Source organism: Mytilus galloprovincialis, chromosome 9 (genome assembly GCF_965363235.1).
Source record: "Mytilus galloprovincialis chromosome 9, xbMytGall1.hap1.1, whole genome shotgun sequence".
In the NCBI taxonomy this organism is placed as follows: Eukaryota; Metazoa; Mollusca; class Bivalvia; order Mytilida; family Mytilidae; genus Mytilus; species Mytilus galloprovincialis.
In genome coordinates, this window is record NC_134846.1 from 45,915,677 (window position 1) to 45,933,907 (window position 18,231).

The following is an 18,231-nucleotide window of genomic DNA, read 5'->3' on the forward strand; positions in this document are numbered from 1 at the left end:
CTATTTAATAATAAACCCAGTTAGAGAATTTGTCTTGTCATTTTTAGTTACCAAAATTTTTTAAAATTACAAAAAAAATTTTAAAAAATACAAATTAACCCCTTCCCCCCTTTCCCAATTAAATTAGTGTAGATTGAATTTATACACCAAGTTTACTACTTTCATGCAAGGATTTCTATACAAATCCTTGTTTCATGGCACTACCATATCAGCTGTTTACTTCAAATGTCTATAAATATCCAGACAGAGTTGTCTGTTACTTAGGTGTTTCCCCAAGTATTTTTCCCGCCTAAAATGATCATGTGACATATTTGTAAACAAAACAAACCATGTGGTCAAGCAATTCATTTATTTTCTGGATTATTCTGCTTTTCATAATTTAGTTTGGATTTATATTCACTTCATTTAAGGTACAGTCAAGCATTTGTATTTAAAAAATAGTTTGCAAAGAATTTTTACTTTTCAATTTGAGAAATGTCTCATGATCGCCGTTCATTGGCTTGTTCAACCATGCAGACAATGTAAATTATGTAAATCATAAATCTATCAGCTGTCAAAAATATTGATCTACGCATCACATCGATGTTTTGACATCGATTTCCGGTTTAGTTTCTTGTCAAAACAATGTCATATCATTAATCTTCCAGGCAAAACGATGTTTCTGGGACTCGGGGGATACAATCAGGACGCGTCCCAGGGACTCACGGGTTTAAAAAATGACGCGTCCAGCTCGATTTCCATGCGTCCAGGACGCGTATACGCGTCTTAACGAGAACCCTGTTTCACGGTTCATTGCTAAGTGTTAAGTGTTTGTGTTTTGGTCTGTTTTTCTTAATTTATAAGCAATAAGTCAACTATATTTGTTGTATTGAAGAATTGGTAGCTGTACATGTCTGCCTGGCATGGTTCATCTGACCTTGACCTCATTTTCATGGTTCATTGATCAGACATGGGGTCAATTACATTTGAAAGTAATTAATTACATTCAATTACAATTACAAAATCTTCAATTAAATTACACATTACATTTGACTTTTTTTACCAATGTAATTAATTACATTCCAATTACTTGGCAAATGTAATTAATTACTTCAATTACATTTGAAAGGAAATTTAAGATAAAACATTGAAAACATGCATTTATTCTATGATATGTACATAAGTATTATACATTGCTCTATAGTTATAACAATTAGACAGTGTTCAACTAGTATATACATTTTTGTATTGTGTCATATAACTTATTTAAGCAATGTTTTGTTTTCTTGGTTAATGTTGAGTTTATGTGACAGTTGTAATAAAGCTTTATATTTAGGTCTATCAACATAATATCAATGATTAGTAAAGAAGGCGAGACATTTCAGCGTGTGCACTCTTGTTCTTTTTGTGTTGAATAAATCTTAATCTTGTTTTGGTTAAGTGTCAGATTGCTAACTTTTATTTCATTGTTTCAAAATAAAGTGAGACTATGACAACGTATTTTGTTCTGCCACTAAGTAATGTAACTAATGCAGACAGTTTAAACCATTTTATTCATCAATGTAGACTGAACAAGATAGAGTGGTGAAGAGCTACAAAGAAAGTAAAAACTACTTATAAAAAATGTTAATACAAAATATAATACAAAAACATGATCATAACAGCCATATCGAGTTGTTATATGAAATTACCAAAAAATAATAAATTACAATATGACACGAAATGCGTTCCATACATTTTTTCACACGAAAAAAGGGGGTATAGAATAAGCAACTGAAAACCCGAAAAAATGGGAATCTCAGGTCTAGGGAATTACAAAAAGGGAAAAAGGTAAGTATTAACCACGTAAGTATCATACCAGGTAAGTATTGTTTACAAAACAATGTATTTTGATTGTCAAACCGACATACCATACAACGACATAAACATTGCAAAATGCGAGAAAATAATCATTAAACTTGTATCAAAAATTACTTGAACAGTATTATAAACTCATATTATAGTAAATAAAAAGGTTCTTACATTGTGGTCAGCCAAAGCTTATGGAAATTCCAAGATAAATTGTCCGAGATAGTTTGTCATCACATGGGTTGATGAAAAAGTTCGATAACTCTGATTAAACCTACGATAAGCTTTCAGTGACATGAAATTGAAATATAGTAATACACAAAATATTAAATCGACAAAATTCGATCTAATTAATAAACTGGTGAAGAATGTTTCCACAATAACGCCAGATTTTATTGTTAGCATTATATACTGAATAGTTCTAATAATGTTACTTTACACTCCCCGTCTGATATCAGTCTTCTGGATATCACTATAACTAAATAAATCTTTGAACAAATACAATTTATATTTAAAGATCAAACACATTGTTCTCGATTAGAGACAAGAAGAACAAGTTCTGTTATTGATCGCACATAAACTGTTGGTTTGCCATCTCTTATCACACGAATTTCTGTTTTTCTCACTTTTCCATCATCACTCGCGAATGCACGAATTACAAGTCCAAGAGGCCATTCATTACGAATTAGAGTTTTGTCTCTTAATAAAACGACATCTCCTTCCTTTATGTTTGGAACATCCTTATGCCATTTTCTCCTTGACTGAAGATTGTTCAGATACTCTTTGCGCCACCTTGACCAAAACATGTCAGAAAGAACCATTACACGCTTCCATTCGGCACGGAGAAGATCCTTTGTGTCAAATTCTCCAATGTAATCGGTTTCGATTGTAGATTTTGTCTTTTGAGTAAGAAGCACTGCCGGTGACAGTATAAACGGATTATCAACGTCAGAAGAAACCGGAACTATTGGTCTATGATTCACTATACTCGCTACTTCAGCCATGAAGGTAACTAAAACATCATGAGTTAGAAATTTTGTGTTTGAATCTGTAAGAATAGAGTCCAAAATCCTTCTTGTTACGCCTATTAATCGTTCCCACGCTCCTCCCATGTGTGAGGAGTGGGGAGGGTTGAAAATCCAAATCGTCCTTGTTTCATGCATAAAAGTTTTAACTTTGTCATCTTCAACGTTAATAGCCTCGATATGTAAAGGATCCACTGCACCTATGAAATTAGTACCGCGATCTGATCTAAAAACACTCACTTTTCCTCTGATTGCAATGAATCTGCGTAAGGCATTGATGAAAGCACTCGAAGACATCTCTTCGACTATTTCTATATGTATTGCACGTGTCGTGAGACATGTAAAAAGTATAGCCCACCTCTTAGAATTTGAACAGCCACCACGAGTCCTGCGATGAATAACAGACCAGGGACCAAATGCATCGACCCCCACATTAGTAAATGGCGGAGTGGGTTCTATTCTGTCTGTAGGGAGGTCAGCCATCTTTTGAACCTCCAAACAACCTCTGAGTTTACGACACGGGACGCAATGGTGTATAACTGATGATACGAGACGTTTCGAGCCTGTAATCCAGTAACCCTCTGCACGAATAGCACCTTCTGTAAAATGTCTTCCTTGGTGCTTGACTTGGGCATGAAAATGTTGCACTAGTAATTTTGACACATGACATTTTCCTGGAAGAATGAGTGGATTTCTTTCTTGGTATGGCAGATTTGATTTATTGAGTCTTCCACCAACACGCAAAATGCCTTCACTATCCAGAAACGGATCTAAAGATATAATACTACTGTTTTTCCTAAGATTTTGTCCATTTACTATGCAGTCTATTTCTGAACTATAAACTTCACTTTGTATTGTCTTAATTATAAATATTTCTGACTCATTGAGCGACTTAACTACATCGATATCTTGTAAAGTAACCTTTTTGAATCTCGACTGAATGAATCTTTGTAGAACGGCTATTCCATTTACCAGTGACTTCCATGATGAAAAGTTTTGAAATCGTTCAGATCCAATAGAATGACTGTCTTCAATTGTAGTCTTTGTAACCGTCACAATAGGTCGTACTTCTTTATCTAAATCTGGATTGACTAGTGTCGTTAGAGTTTCAGTAGATGCAGAGGCTTGTAGTTCTCCACTTAGAAACTTAGTTGGTCCTTGCAACCAACAACTAGAACCAATATCTTCTGACGAAACTGACCTTGTAGCTTGATCTGCAGGATTGACTGATGTTGGAACGTAATTCCATTGTTCTGGGACCGTTGACTTACGTATGCGTTCGATTCTATGTTCCACATAAACATAAAAGCGACGTGTCTGGTTATAAATATATCCCAGGACCACCTTGCTGTCGGTGTAAAACTTAACAACATCGAAAGTCTCATCAAAGTTCTCAACAACTGTCTTTGCTACGTCAACCGCCAAAACAGCTGCACACAGCTCTAACCTCGGTATAGTGTGTCCATGGTGAGGTGCGACTTTTGCCTTTCCTAAAATGAATCCAGTTTCAAAGTTGCCATCAGGTTTTATTGTTCGTAAGTATGATACCGCTGCAATAGCCTTTTCAGATGCGTCAGCAAAGACATGAAGTTCAAAGGTAGGTTTTTTACTTAATGAAGAACTTACATACATGCGTGGAATTGTAATGTTCTGAAGTGCACTAAGCGAATTTCTCCAAGTTTCCCATTCCGATCTGCTGTGTTCCGGCAGGGGTTCGTCCCAATCAACAGATTGCGCCATAAGCTCACGCAGTATAATTTTACCTTTAATTATGACTGGAGCGACAAAGCCTAGCGGGTCAAATAAACTGTTAAGTGTAGATAATACACCACGGCGTGTAAAAGGTTTGCTTTCTTCAGAAATTCGATAGGTAAAACAGTCTGTAGCTAGGTCCCAGTACAACCCTAAACTCCTCTGTAGCGGAACACTATCTGAATCAAAGTCTATACTCTTCAAGTCTTGAGCAAGATCTTCATGTGGAAGAGCGGACATTACTTCATCACTATTTGATGCGAACTTGTGAAGGCGTATATTTCCTTCCTCCAATAAGGTTTTCTGAGTTCGTGTTAGCAGATCTATCATGTCCTGACTGCTATCTAATGATATGAGGCCATCGTCAACATAAAAGTGTCTCTGAATAAAATCTCTAACATCTGGTTCAGCCAAATTTGAGCACTTTCGTAGTCCATATGTTGCAACCGCTGGCGAGGGGCTATTCCCGAATACGTGTACGGTCATTCTAAAGGCTACTAGTTGTTTATCAAGGTCATTGTCTTCGTGCCATAGGAAACGCAGAAAGTCTCTATGCTTCTCATCAACAGAAAACGAATAGAACATCTGCTGAACGTCAGCTGAGGCAGCAATACGATTCTTTCTGAAGCGCATGAGGACACTCAGAAGAGAATTATTTAGATCTGGTCCTTGTAGCAATACCTTGTTGAGTGACACATCTCCAAATTTGGCAGAGGAATCAAAAACACAACGGATCTTTCCAGGTTTCTTTGGATGATAGATACCAAAGACAGGTAGGTACCAAGATTCTGCTCCTTCATCAAGTTTTGGTGCTATTTCTGCATGATTGTTTTGTATAAGATTGTGCATAAATTCTAAAAAGTGTTCACGTTTTTCTTTATTAGACTGAAGACTTCTATCAAGTGTTTCAGCACGACGTAAAGCCATAGGAAAATTGTTTGGTAATCGTTCCCTATTAGGTTTAAAGGGTAAAGGTGCGCACCAATTTCCATGTTCATTCTTGTGAAAATCCTTCTCCATTATATCAAGAAATATTTTGTCTTCTATAGACTTTCCAGGTGTGTCATCGAACTCAGTGCGATCAAACACACCGTCTCCCAATTTTGTTTCATCAAAGTCAATATTATCAAGTTTGTTTTGAGTTTTCAGCAATTCCCGTACACTGATTACATTTGGACACGGTTTTAAGAGTGACGGGCGTCCACCTGCTTGAATGTATGTCTTGTAAGACTTGACAGAGTCTGTGACATGTCTATTTCCAATACAAACATCTCCGATTATAACCCAACCCAGAGCTAATCTTTGTGCATACGGAGAATGAGCTGGTCCGATTCGTTGTTCAATTATGTGATGAGCTTCTAGAAGGTCTCGTCCTATCAATAAAAGAATATCTGCATTTTCATCTAAAGGTTCAAGTTCATGTGAAATGCTACGAAGATGATCGTGATAATTAGCTACGTCTGCAGTCGGAATCTCATCACGATTATTTGGTATCTCCTTACATTCTATGACTGTTGGCAATTGCATTTTTGTTGACCCATCTAAAGATTCGAGTAACAATCCTGACACACGTCGACCATTCATTCTTGTCCGACCCGAGCAACTCATCAATGTATACTCCTCTGGTTTACATACAATGTCAAATGAATCAAACAGTTCTTTCCTACCCAAAGACCTATTGCTTTGTTCGTCTAATATAATGTAAGTCTTGATGCGTTTGGATGGATTATCTTCATGTGAAACAAATACCGGAAGTATTTTCGCACATGACTTTCCAGAAAATTTACCATTACATATGTCCATGCAACACGCCTTAACAACTTTACCTGCGTCTTCAGATTGCTCCCCGCCATTGGGTTCCAAAGGTTGCATTTTCTGTTGTCCGTAAATATGCATTCCTGAACTATGAGTAGAGCTGTCACACTCCTTACATTGAACATTTTCAGGACAATTGCGACTGAGGTGATCTTTCGAGTTGATGCACTTGAAGCATATACCGTTTTCCTTAATTATCTTACGACGGTCCTCTATGGACTTGGATAAAAACGACCTGCAATCATTTAACGAATGATTAGTCTTATGAATAGCACATTTAAGCTTAATTGGTTTAATACCCTCTGTGGTAGTAGCAATTTCTGTCTTACTAACATTTATGTTTCTCGCGCTCAAGCGTGGTCTCTGAGATGAACGTCCGGATTCTTTATCCCGTGCTTGTGGTGAATTGTTGTTTTGATCACTTTCAAATTTGAATCCTGGGTCATTGTACTTACTAGCCTGATCGGATATGAATTCAACAAAAAACGAAAATGGCGGATACGGAACATTCTTTGACTTCTTGTAGTTTGTTGCTTTATCCCTCCACTTATATTGTAGCGATTGTGGCAATTTACTCATTATCGGGTTGATTCCTACTGAAGAGTCGAAGTAACTTAGAAGCTTCTCATATACAGGATTCTCTTTAATTGACAATATTTCCGAAAGAACGTCTTGTAAATCATATAATCGTTTCACTTCTCTAAATGTTACTTTAGGAAATTCGTTGATCTTTGTCTTCAGTGACGTTTCTATCATTTCCGGGCTACCAAAACGTTCTTCTAGCCTTTGCCATATCTTTCGTAATCCTATCGACGGATCACTTAAGTTTGATGTCCGGATGCTTTGCCCAAACTTTGATGAATCGGGTCCAAGCCACTTAATTAAAAGTTCACTTTCCTCAACAGCAGTCACTTCAAGTTCCTTTGTAATAGCTTTAAAACCAGATTTCCAAAGTGCATACGATTCTGGACGGTCATTGAAACGGTTAAATCTCGACATCAAAAGATCTTTCTTTAATAGAAATCGCGAAAATTCGCTCAAACTAGGGTTGTTCGTATCGTGAGTTTCAACAGGTCCCGATACAGGCATTTGATCCTGGTGGGTACTTGGGATAAATGGAGCACTAGTATTATCGCCCAAGTGAGTATTGCTGTGAACCGGATTATCACGGAAGTTCTGACTGTTAAATGTAACATTTCTATGACTTTCGACGTACTGTCTAGTTCGATCTAACTCGTCTTGTTTAGGTATTCCTTGTAATGACTTAGCATCATGCTGTGAATCATCGTCTTCCATAGCTGCTTTGTACTCTGCATATGCTACAGCTGCTTCTTTTTGCTTACTAAGAAATTCTAGATCTGCTTGAATGTCCATCTGTTTTCGCTGTATTTCTGCATCTGCCTTCTTAAGTTCGACTTCTTTAGCTGCGAATTCTAATGATGCTTTTGCTGCTTCAGCTCTAGCTTTCATTTTCGTGGTTGATGATGCTACTGACGATCGTCCATTTGATTTAACTGATTTAACAGATTTTGTTTTAGTCCTTTGTTGTATCCTTTGCATATCTCGAAATACTTCGTCTGCGGATAGTTCTACATTAGTATACACCGATTCGTGATTTTCGAGTTCTCGAAGGCTATCTGCTGTGTTTTTCCTTTTGAGATATTGCGAGATTTCTTCTGCCATATTGAGGTATTTGTCAAGTGAATTTTCTATCCTTTTTTGGCACACGGATATTGATTCTTTTGTTTGATCTTCGGATTTATAAGTTCCGATTTCATAATCCACGTTTCTTTTCAATGTTGAAAGTTTTGAAAAGTAGTTTGTAACCGTTTGGTCATATTCAATTTGAGCTTTTTCGGTTAATGTCCTTAATCTGGTTTCCTTATCTAACTCGAGACCATCCTTGGACATCTGATCATTCTTCTGTTCTAATGGATCCATGTTACTCATTGCTGTATTGAATCTCTTCACTGTTCTGCCACTAAGTAATGTAACTAATGCAGACAGTTTAAACCATTTTATTCATCAATGTAGACTGAACAAGATAGAGTGGTGAAGAGCTACAAAGAAAGTAAAAACTACTTATAAAAAATGTTAATACAAAATATAATACAAAAACATGATCATAACAGCCATATCGAGTTGTTATATGAAATTACCAAAAAATAATAAATTACAATATGACACGAAATGCGTTCCATACATTTTTTCACACGAAAAAAGGGGGTATAGAATAAGCAACTGAAAACCCGAAAAAATGGGAATCTCAGGTCTAGGGAATTACAAAAAGGGAAAAAGGTAAGTATTAACCACGTAAGTATCATACCAGGTAAGTATTGTTTACAAAACAATGTATTTTGATTGTCAAACCGACATACCATACAACGACATAAACATTGCAAAATGCGAGAAAATAATCATTAAACTTGTATCAAAAATTACTTGAACAGTATTATAAACTCATATTATAGTAAATAAAAAGGTTCTTACATTGTGGTCAGCCAAAGCTTATGGAAATTCCAAGATAAATTGTCCGAGATAGTTTGTCATCACATGGGTTGATGAAAAAGTTCGATAACTCTGATTAAACCTACGATAAGCTTTCAGTGACATGAAATTGAAATATAGTAATACACAAAATATTAAATCGACAAAATTCGATCTAATTAATAAACTGGTGAAGAATGTTTCCACAATAACGCCAGATTTTATTGTTAGCATTATATACTGAATAGTTCTAATAATGTTACTTTACATATTTGTTTGTGTTGAATAAATTTTAATCATGTGTTGGTTAGGGCATTGCTATGATTTTTTTGTTTCATTGTTTCAGATCAAAGGGGCCAAGCTGTTAAAATCTTTTGTGTTTTTCATTTATAATCTTCAATGTTTTTACTCATACCAAACTAAATACAGTTTTTACATCAAATCAATTAAAAACAACAATTTTGATTTTCTAATTAGGCCAAATAAAAATATATGTGTGGTTCCAGTAACCCTACCGTCCCTACTTTTTCGGCTTAAAAATAGCCTACCCTAAAGATTTTATTGTCATTTTTCATTAAGCACTGTTAAAGTGAGAATGTTGCTCCCATAGACTCTAAGTAAAAAAAAACATAAAATAAAAAAAAATCCCTACCTACCTACCCTAACTTTTTTCAGATGAAACTGGAACCACACATACATGTACCTTTTTACTTGGCCTTATTCAACTGGAATTTTATTTAAAATTGGGTGCGAACTAGGGAGGTGCGAAAGTGTATTGGGCGCGAACAGACCTGATACCTATATGTCCCCATAGAAAATTCCTGACACCACATTGGCACAATGGAAAAGTTATTGTTTTATGGCAGATCCTCAGGTCCAGCTTCACAGATATTGATTCTCAAATAATGTTAAAGTCTATGAAAATCTTGGTACTTATATTATCTAGGAACTTCCATTTCATGACAACTTTATGTATACATTGTACATACATTGCTGGAAAACATACAAACTTGGACACCTTTTAATCTGAGTATTACTATGTGTTTCTTTATTCTACATTGGTTAGAGGTATACATTGTTGTAGGTTGAGGGTTGAGATCTAACAAAACATGGTAAACCCCATCACGCTTTTGTGTCTATCCCAAGTCAGGAGCTGCTGCCTCCTGGTCTTTGTTAGCCTCATATGACCAGTGGCCAAAGTTGCAGACTGTCTTCGTTTGATCTACATTGTAGTATGGTAGTTAGTTATTTCATTTATAAAACATCAAAAACTACCTGAAAACAATATATACCATATTTATTTATATGACACCCAATCAAACTTAATTAATAAAATCATTGAGAAAACCTAATTACATATTTGTATGTGCAGATTTTTCTTAACGATATATATGAAAGAAATGTATCTTTTTAATTAACCTCAGGAATTAATTTTTATAAAATAAGGGTAACACCATTCCCCTGTATCTTAAATAAAGATAAACAAAAAAGTTAAAAAATATTTGGTGTCAAATTGACTAACCAAATACCATGGCATAATGACTAATCACTAAATACAATGACATTATGTACATGATGTAGACCATGTGCTGATTTGACTGGATTTTGATTTGACCTGATGTTGATTTTACTCTTTCTATACAAATACTGTACATGTATGCAGGTGCTGATGTAACTTGTACAGTACATGTACAAATGAACATGTATGCAACTGGAGATAAAGGTACATGTAGTCTAACTGGTTGAGTTATGGAAGAACTTCTTATGCTCAGTCGGTTAAGCTACATGTATTATTCTGCTGGTAGCACAAATTCAATGTACATTGTACATGTATAATACATGTACATAGTAAATGCTCGCTGCACAAAAAAAGTTAAAATACAGTATTTTAACTATTTGTGCAGCGAGTATTTACTACTGGCACATATAATTGTTTGTGAGTACCTGATGCTGGGAGGCTATGGAAGAGTGTTGTATAACTGGAGATTTGGAAGTAGTCTTACTTGTTTAGTAAAAGTTGGGGAAGATCTTCTTTGGATCAGTTAGTAATAGCGCTGCTTTTAGAACCCAAGATTAAGAGTTCAAGTCCAGGGGTTTCATTATCTTTCATGTTGAGTGGTACTTTCCACATTTCTAGGTGGAACTTTTCAATTTATTCCATGAATATCTTATATAAAAATTCCTACATTTAGGCGGTACTTGTCTAGAACATAGGAGGGTAAAAGTACCGGGTACCGCCTCCTAATGAATGACCTGCAAATCCCTCTGGTACCATCTGTGTACATGTTATTGTACATTGTATTGCACAATAATGCACACTGCAACCATATAGGATAGGGGCAGATCTGATTGGATTGAAGAGAAAATATAAATCCTTTGAAATGTAACTAAGAAATTATGTGATATAATAAAAATTTAAGACTGATCAGTCAGCCAATTAACCTCAATTCATGTACTTGTAACTATATTGGTTAGGGGTATTTAATTACTATTAGGGCTTGTTTCTCATCTTGAAAATGTATTTCCAGAAAAAAATGTGTCATTGAAAAGGAACACATGAGGTAAAAATGATGGCCAAAACGTAGAATTTTCTCTGTATCATGATCATGATGATGTCTTCTTCAGTTACACACTTGCTGTTTAGAAAAAATTTACAAGTCATGAACATACAATACAACTGTTTTGGAAGCCATTACATGATCAACAATAATATTATTATCTTTATTTGATATTTAATTAAAGATTTCAGTACAAAAAATAATAAATCATTATTATATTTTGTGACATAATCAAAGAACAATGTAATCTTAAAAGGTTATAAATCTTTGGGTTTTTTTAACTTTCCAAATCCTTTATTCTACAATGACATAGTTTAACCCTTAGGGGGTTATGTAATGAAATTCTTTACGCCTATCAAAAACTGTTAACATTATTTTTTATTGTTCAACAGGCAACCTGAGGTTAGTTGTTTCTTAAGCTACCATTTAATACAATATGTACATAGCTACAATGTAATTTGTATTTCTTAAAAAAAAAGTAATTATCATTTAAAAAAAAATATTTGTAATGATTTTTTTGTGTTTTTTTTTTGTCTAGACGTAATATTTATAAGCTAATATACACTGTTTATAATATTCATTTATTATATATTCTTCCATTACAGAATAGTGAATATTACATTATGTCAGGCCCACCACCACCCTATCCAGGAGAGAAAGGTCAAGGTAAGTTCAAATGTCAAACCTGACACTCACTTTTCAGGAAATAAAGGGCAAGGTCATTTAAAATGTCTGGCCATCGTCCATGATCCACCACCAAGTCATAATTATATATATATACATGTATCTAGCGGATACATTCTTGTAAGGGTCAAGGTTAAAATGTCGGACCCCCATCTCTCCCAAAATACCAAGCTGACTTAAAATGTCAAGACTTCAAGGCCTAACTTATATATTTTATGGATATAGGCCAGGGACACCAAATCCAAGTGATGAAGACCAAATTTTGACACTCAATAGAACAGAAAAATACAATTCATTTTCATGCTTAGAAATCTTTCATGCTATTTACAAAATGTATATATCTTGATACTTGCATTGAATAAAAATGATTGCCATTTTTAATACTTCAAAAAGATGATATCTTAGTTTAATTTAAAATATATATTTCCTGGTGGTAATTAGTATAACACTTTGAAATATAATTATTATGAGTAATGAATTACCGAAAGTAGTTCCTGTACTTTAATAGGATATTTTTTTTGATAAATTACATGAACAATTAAGGCTACATTGTAGCTACATGTAGGAAGTGTAAATGAAAATACATGTACTTGATTGTATCTTTTTAAAAATAAATCAATTTAATTTAAAGAATTATATATCACTAATATGGATTGCACAGGTGTTTGTTAGTGATGGTTGAAATTAACCATGTTCTATAATCCATTATACTGTATACATTGTACAATTACTTATTGCTTATCGAACAGGTGAAAATAATGTTTACTGCATAAAGCATTGTAAAGTTATTGATTTTACCTTTATGACAGAAAAAAGTGATAAATATACTGTAATATATTATATATCTACAATTTACAATAAGTCCAATCTGATATAAATCTGAAAATGAGGAATGGTCATTGATCTACATAAAGGAGATTTATTAATAGGGGTCCTTCATGACTTAAGTTTTTGATTTTTAGAACCATTTTTGTTTTGTTTTCTTTATTCGTTTTGCGCATTATTCTCTATTCTGTACATTTCAGCGCCCATTATTCTCTATTCTGTACATTTCAGCTCCCATTATTCTCTATTCTGTACATTTCAGCGCCCATTATTCTCTATTCTGTACATTTCAGCGCCCATTATTCTCTATTCTGTACATTTCAGCGCCCATTATTCTCTATTCTGTACATTTCAGTGCCCATTATTCTCTATTCTGTACATTTCAGCGCCCATTATTCTCTATTCTGTACATTTCAGTGCCCATTATTCTCTATTCTGTACATTTCAGCTCCCATTATTCTCTATTCTGTACATTTCAGCGCCCATTATTCTCTATTCTGTACATTTCAGCGCCCATTATTCTCTATTCTGTACATTTCAGCGCCCATTATTCTCTATTCTGTACATTTCAGTGCCCATTATTCTCTATTCTGTACATTTCAGCGCCCATTATTCTCTATTCTGTACATTTCAGCGCCCATTATTCTCTATTCTGTACATTTCAGCGCCCATTATTCTCTATTCTGTACATTTCAGCACCCATTATTCTCTATTCTGTACATTTCAGCGCCCATTATTCTATATTCTGTACATTTCAGCGCCCATTATTCTCTATTCTGTACATTTCAGCGCCCATTATTCTATATTCTTTTATTTTTTTAGCCATTTATTCTACACTTATTCTCTATTTTTACCCCGGCTAGACCCTCATCATCAGTAAGCTTTTTAAAAGGAATACTAAGTAGGAGGTCAACTTACTGACCATGGGTCTTTGTGTAAGTGAAAATAGGGTAAACTCTCAGTCTGAGAAGGTGATACATGTACCATAAATATAAATATCTATTATGTCTATGTGATATATGAATTAAAGATTTCCAGGTGTTTAACAAAAACAATTACCAGCATTGTATACATGAAGAATTTTAACTAATGGTAATTATTGTTTACCAATTGCAATGTATGAGCTGTAACATGTGTAAATACTTGTATTTTTAAAATGAATTACATTTTACATTAAAAGCTTCTTTAAGACTTTTATAATATTACATGTAACAGGAAATTTTACCTTGCTTTTCATATATTAAATGTTAAGAAAATTATTTGTGTACATGGAGGTTCATTTTGGATAATAAGGACATCATTCATAATCTGAGGGCAAAAATGGCACCTATTATAAAGCACTGATGAATAGAATAGTCTCATATCTTTAAAATGATGTTTATTTCTTAAGTTTCATTCTTCTGATATTTTGTAGAAGCAACTTAAGCTTCAAGCATGTATGCACTTATAGAATAAGTATAATTTGTTTTTTTTATTTACATTTCAGAAGCTGGATACCCACCTCAACCTCAAGGTATGTAGCCAATCATCTTTTAAAAAAAATCTATAATTTGAAATTATACTGAACATAATATGATTACAAATGTAGTTCATTCTTAAACCTGACATAAGTACATCTTTTAGCATCTTCCAATTTATAAAACGCCACATCTTAGGTACCATGCACCAACAATGGAACTAAAGAATAATTCTGTATAAAGAACTGCGAGATATTAAGCCTTGTTGTATATCTACTAAGTAGCTGTTTATAATTTTCAGGTTACGGACAACCTCCTCCACCTCAAGGATACCCACAAGCAGGTTAGTATATTAAGTTATTGAGAGAATGTCTCAGTGCATATTTATCATGTATACATACATACGCATATATAGATGTTAGATCTTTGTGACTATTTGTACATATGTATATTATATAGACTTATAGTACTGTTTTATATGGAAAATAGGAATTTCAACTAGTTTACTAATAATGAAATTTGTCAGTGACAATAGAAATGTTTAATCATATTTGTAAAAACAGTGATAAAGTATTTGACTTTTTAAAAATCAAATAATGGGTTTGAAATGCCTAGCATTCAGGAATTTGGCAAAAAATGAAAATAAAATTATATAAATTCTAAGTAATGAAAGGGATTTCCAGCTAATTATGAGATGACAATAAGGCCCCTTTTCAGCAACATTTGATTAAGGAATGTTAAAAAAAAATAAATATTGTAACACACTCATTTTTTTTAAAAATCGACGCACAATGAAAGACATGAAAATCAAAATTAAAAAACCTGTAAAAGTGCGCACAATATTCCTGAGATTTAGTTTTATTTTCCTAGCTGTACATACATGTCAGAGCTAAAAAGTAAATCTTATATAGGTATTCTGTTGTCAAAAATATCAGTTAAAAGTAAAAAAAAAATAAGAATTTCAGAAATTTTAGCAGCAAGCTTTCTGTGTAAACAGTTTTCTAGTAAAACAAGCACAGCTCTTATTTCATAATCTTATCTCCCACTACAAATCTCAAAATCACGAAAATTATGGCACAATGTATAACTATTTGGACTAGATTTTTAAATGAAAAATAATGGACAATCAGGTACACAAATGATTCTTTTCTTCTGGTTTCTAACTCCTAATTAGAGTTATCTTTTATCAAGCTGCTAAAAGTCATTGAATTTTACTTAATGATAAATCAAATGCATTGGTTATTTTCGTTGTCCTAATTCATCTGTTTGGAGTATCAGAATATATATTTTGCTGTGTGCTTGGAAGAAAATAATTTTGCTATGCTTCTTTTTCAATAATTTGCATTTGCTTGCTATTTTGTTGCTAAGGATATGGTCAGCCTCAGCCATATGGACATCCAGGTGAGATTATTTTGTATGATTTTGTAAATTGCATGTTTTCTTTATCCAGAAACTCTGAATTTTAAATGTCTTTCCATGATGAATTAACAAAAGTCTTTCGAATGCACACGAAAAATTGCATGTTTTCACTATTCAGATACTCTGAATTTTGAATGTGTTTTCATGATAAATTAACAGAATATTTTAGAATGCACACAGAAATGTTTACTTATAACAGGCATGTTAGCTCACAATACCCCAATTATTGTGACAAAAACCTTAAGGATCAGTAAATAGCAAATCTTTTCAGTATTACATGTAGTAGTTTTGTTGTTGTTTAAGTAGTTAGATTAGATAGATGATAAAAGTTTTGAACATAAATGAATTGAATTTGTAACCTTTACCTATTGTTACATATATCCTGTTTTGAAATGGGAATCCCTAGGAAAAAACCCAAGTGTTTAATTTCTTCTAAGTCAAAAATAAATGTGACACAATAATGTTTATTTCATGTCTATTATGTTTACCTAATGTACCTGACAACATCCGGGTTAGGTTGGTAAACAACAAGTTGATAAGGATTTGCTGTTTTAAATTTATTAGTGCTTTAAAATATGATATCTTTATACCTGAAATATTGAGGCAACCACTAAAAATAGATAATTTTATTTTTTGATACCTGAAGTATTGAAGTTTCCAATAAATACCTTCATGAAGTCAGTTGACTTGTACTTAGACAAAGGAATGTGAAATAGAAATTAATTGTACGTTTTGCATGATACACACAGTTAACATGGTTAAGGGTGTACATCTGAACATGTCTATCATGATTTCTTTGTTAAACATTAAAATCAGTTCGCATTAATACAGCTATTTATACTATTATTTTTCGATGAGCAGAATCATCAAAATTCATTTATTAAAAGTTCCTTATAATCAGTAGTTCATAGATTTTATTATTTCTTTGTTATACATGATTTTACACTGTAATAGGCTTTCAGTACATTAAGGTTACAAATATTTACACATTTTACATGTATGATTAAACATGTTTAAAGTGCATCTTTTCTCATCCAAATGTCCATTATAAATCAGGAGATCTTCAGGATTTGATCACTCATGAAAATAGAATAATTAGATGTTTGGTCAAGGTTGAGAAAACAATTTAATCCTTTCATCAATGGAAATTTATTTTTTGCATACTTGATTTGCATAGGATTTTTCAATAAAATGCTAAAAATATGCTTTAAAGTATTAAAATGCATTACATTAAACAAATATTTCATCAAATAAATTTCAGTCAGATATTCTTAGGAATATCCTTTTCATATTGGATACAAATTTTATTAAGTCTAATGCAGACTTTTTGTAGTCAAAGGGTTTTAACTGAGGTACTACACAGGTTTCAAAAGGCGTCATTATGGAGTAAAGGGGGATGCGTCAAAAATCGACCTTGTGGTTATCCAGTTAAAAATATCTCTTTATGGTGTTTCACATTTAATAATGGTCAATTTATTCTCAAATGTCCTTTGTTTTGTTCACATAGCTCTTCATCTGGTGCTGTTCTTAAACCATTTTCTCCCCTCTTGTACTGTACATACTTCACCAAATCCGTTTGAACATTCCAAAGGGATACTCAGAGTCTATAAGTTAAAAAGAAACATACAGTACCAATGCAAACAAATAAAAAGAACAAAAAAGTCAAACAACAGTCTACAAAACACTACATAAATCAGGGGCGGATCCAGCCATTTTAAAAAGGGGGGTTCCAAACCCAGGACAAGGGGGGCTTCTAACTATATGTCCCCATTCAAATGCATTGATCGGCCAAAAAAAAAGGGGGTTCCAACCCCCGGAAACCCCCCTAGATCTGCCAATGTAAATTTTGAATCATCACTTATATAATAATATAAAATTTAAATTCAGTAAACCTATTTATTTAAAGGCTATGCAAGTGGTTATCCTGGTGAGTTTAGTATGTCGAATCTTATTGTTGTACCCCCTTTGTCATGATTGTGATATCTTGTTGTTGTACCATTGTCATATTTCATTGTTGTTTCATTGCCATTTCTGATTGTTGTACCATTTTCATATCTTGATGTTGTACTATAGTCATTTATTTAACCTTAAAGGAACTACTTTTTGTTTGTTTGCTAAAGTACGATATTTATTGTACTCATTGTCATTTACTTATCAGATTTTTTATTTACATCTTTGTTATGTTGTAGGATGTCAAAAAGATTTGGTTATTACAATGGAAGTTTAACATTTCAAATCTGATTTTCTTTTTAAATTTAAAGCAGTAGGCCAAAACATTTTTTTTTTAAACTAGTATTTATAATCTTTAAAACGTAAGCTGCCATTAGACACACTGTCAGACATGTAAGATAGGAATTTATACTTTCATGTAACAAATCATGT

At 33.3% G+C, this 18,231-nt stretch overlaps 1 protein-coding gene and 1 long non-coding RNA gene across 10 annotated transcripts in view; one reads left to right on the top strand and one right to left on the bottom strand.

Moving 5' to 3' along the window:
- The window catches only part of LOC143045110 (lipopolysaccharide-induced tumor necrosis factor-alpha factor homolog), a 41,170-nt gene that overhangs the window by 8,327 nt on the left and 14,612 nt on the right, over positions 1-18,231 (top strand). Inside the window, exons 1-6 of one of the 9 annotated variants that reach the window (XM_076217431.1) lie at positions 10,023-10,143; positions 12,070-12,130; positions 14,460-14,486; positions 14,732-14,773; positions 15,799-15,831; positions 17,756-17,776. In XM_076217431.1, the coding sequence (XP_076073546.1) occupies positions 10,090-10,143; positions 12,070-12,130; positions 14,460-14,486; positions 14,732-14,773; positions 15,799-15,831; positions 17,756-17,776 (238 nt within the window). In that variant the 5' untranslated portion in view covers positions 10,023-10,089. Of the gene's footprint in view, positions 1-10,022; positions 10,144-12,069; positions 12,131-14,459; positions 14,487-14,731; positions 14,774-15,798; positions 15,832-17,755; positions 17,777-18,231 lie in introns of those variants that run through there. The other 8 variants (XM_076217422.1, XM_076217423.1, XM_076217429.1 and 5 more) reach the window with 8 other exon arrangements.
- Positions 1,514-9,168, bottom strand: LOC143045111 (uncharacterized). Its single transcript, XR_012968868.1, has 2 exons — positions 8,910-9,168; positions 1,514-8,479 (listed from the first exon to the last, which is right to left on the bottom strand). It is a non-coding gene; the product is annotated as an uncharacterized LOC143045111 (long non-coding RNA).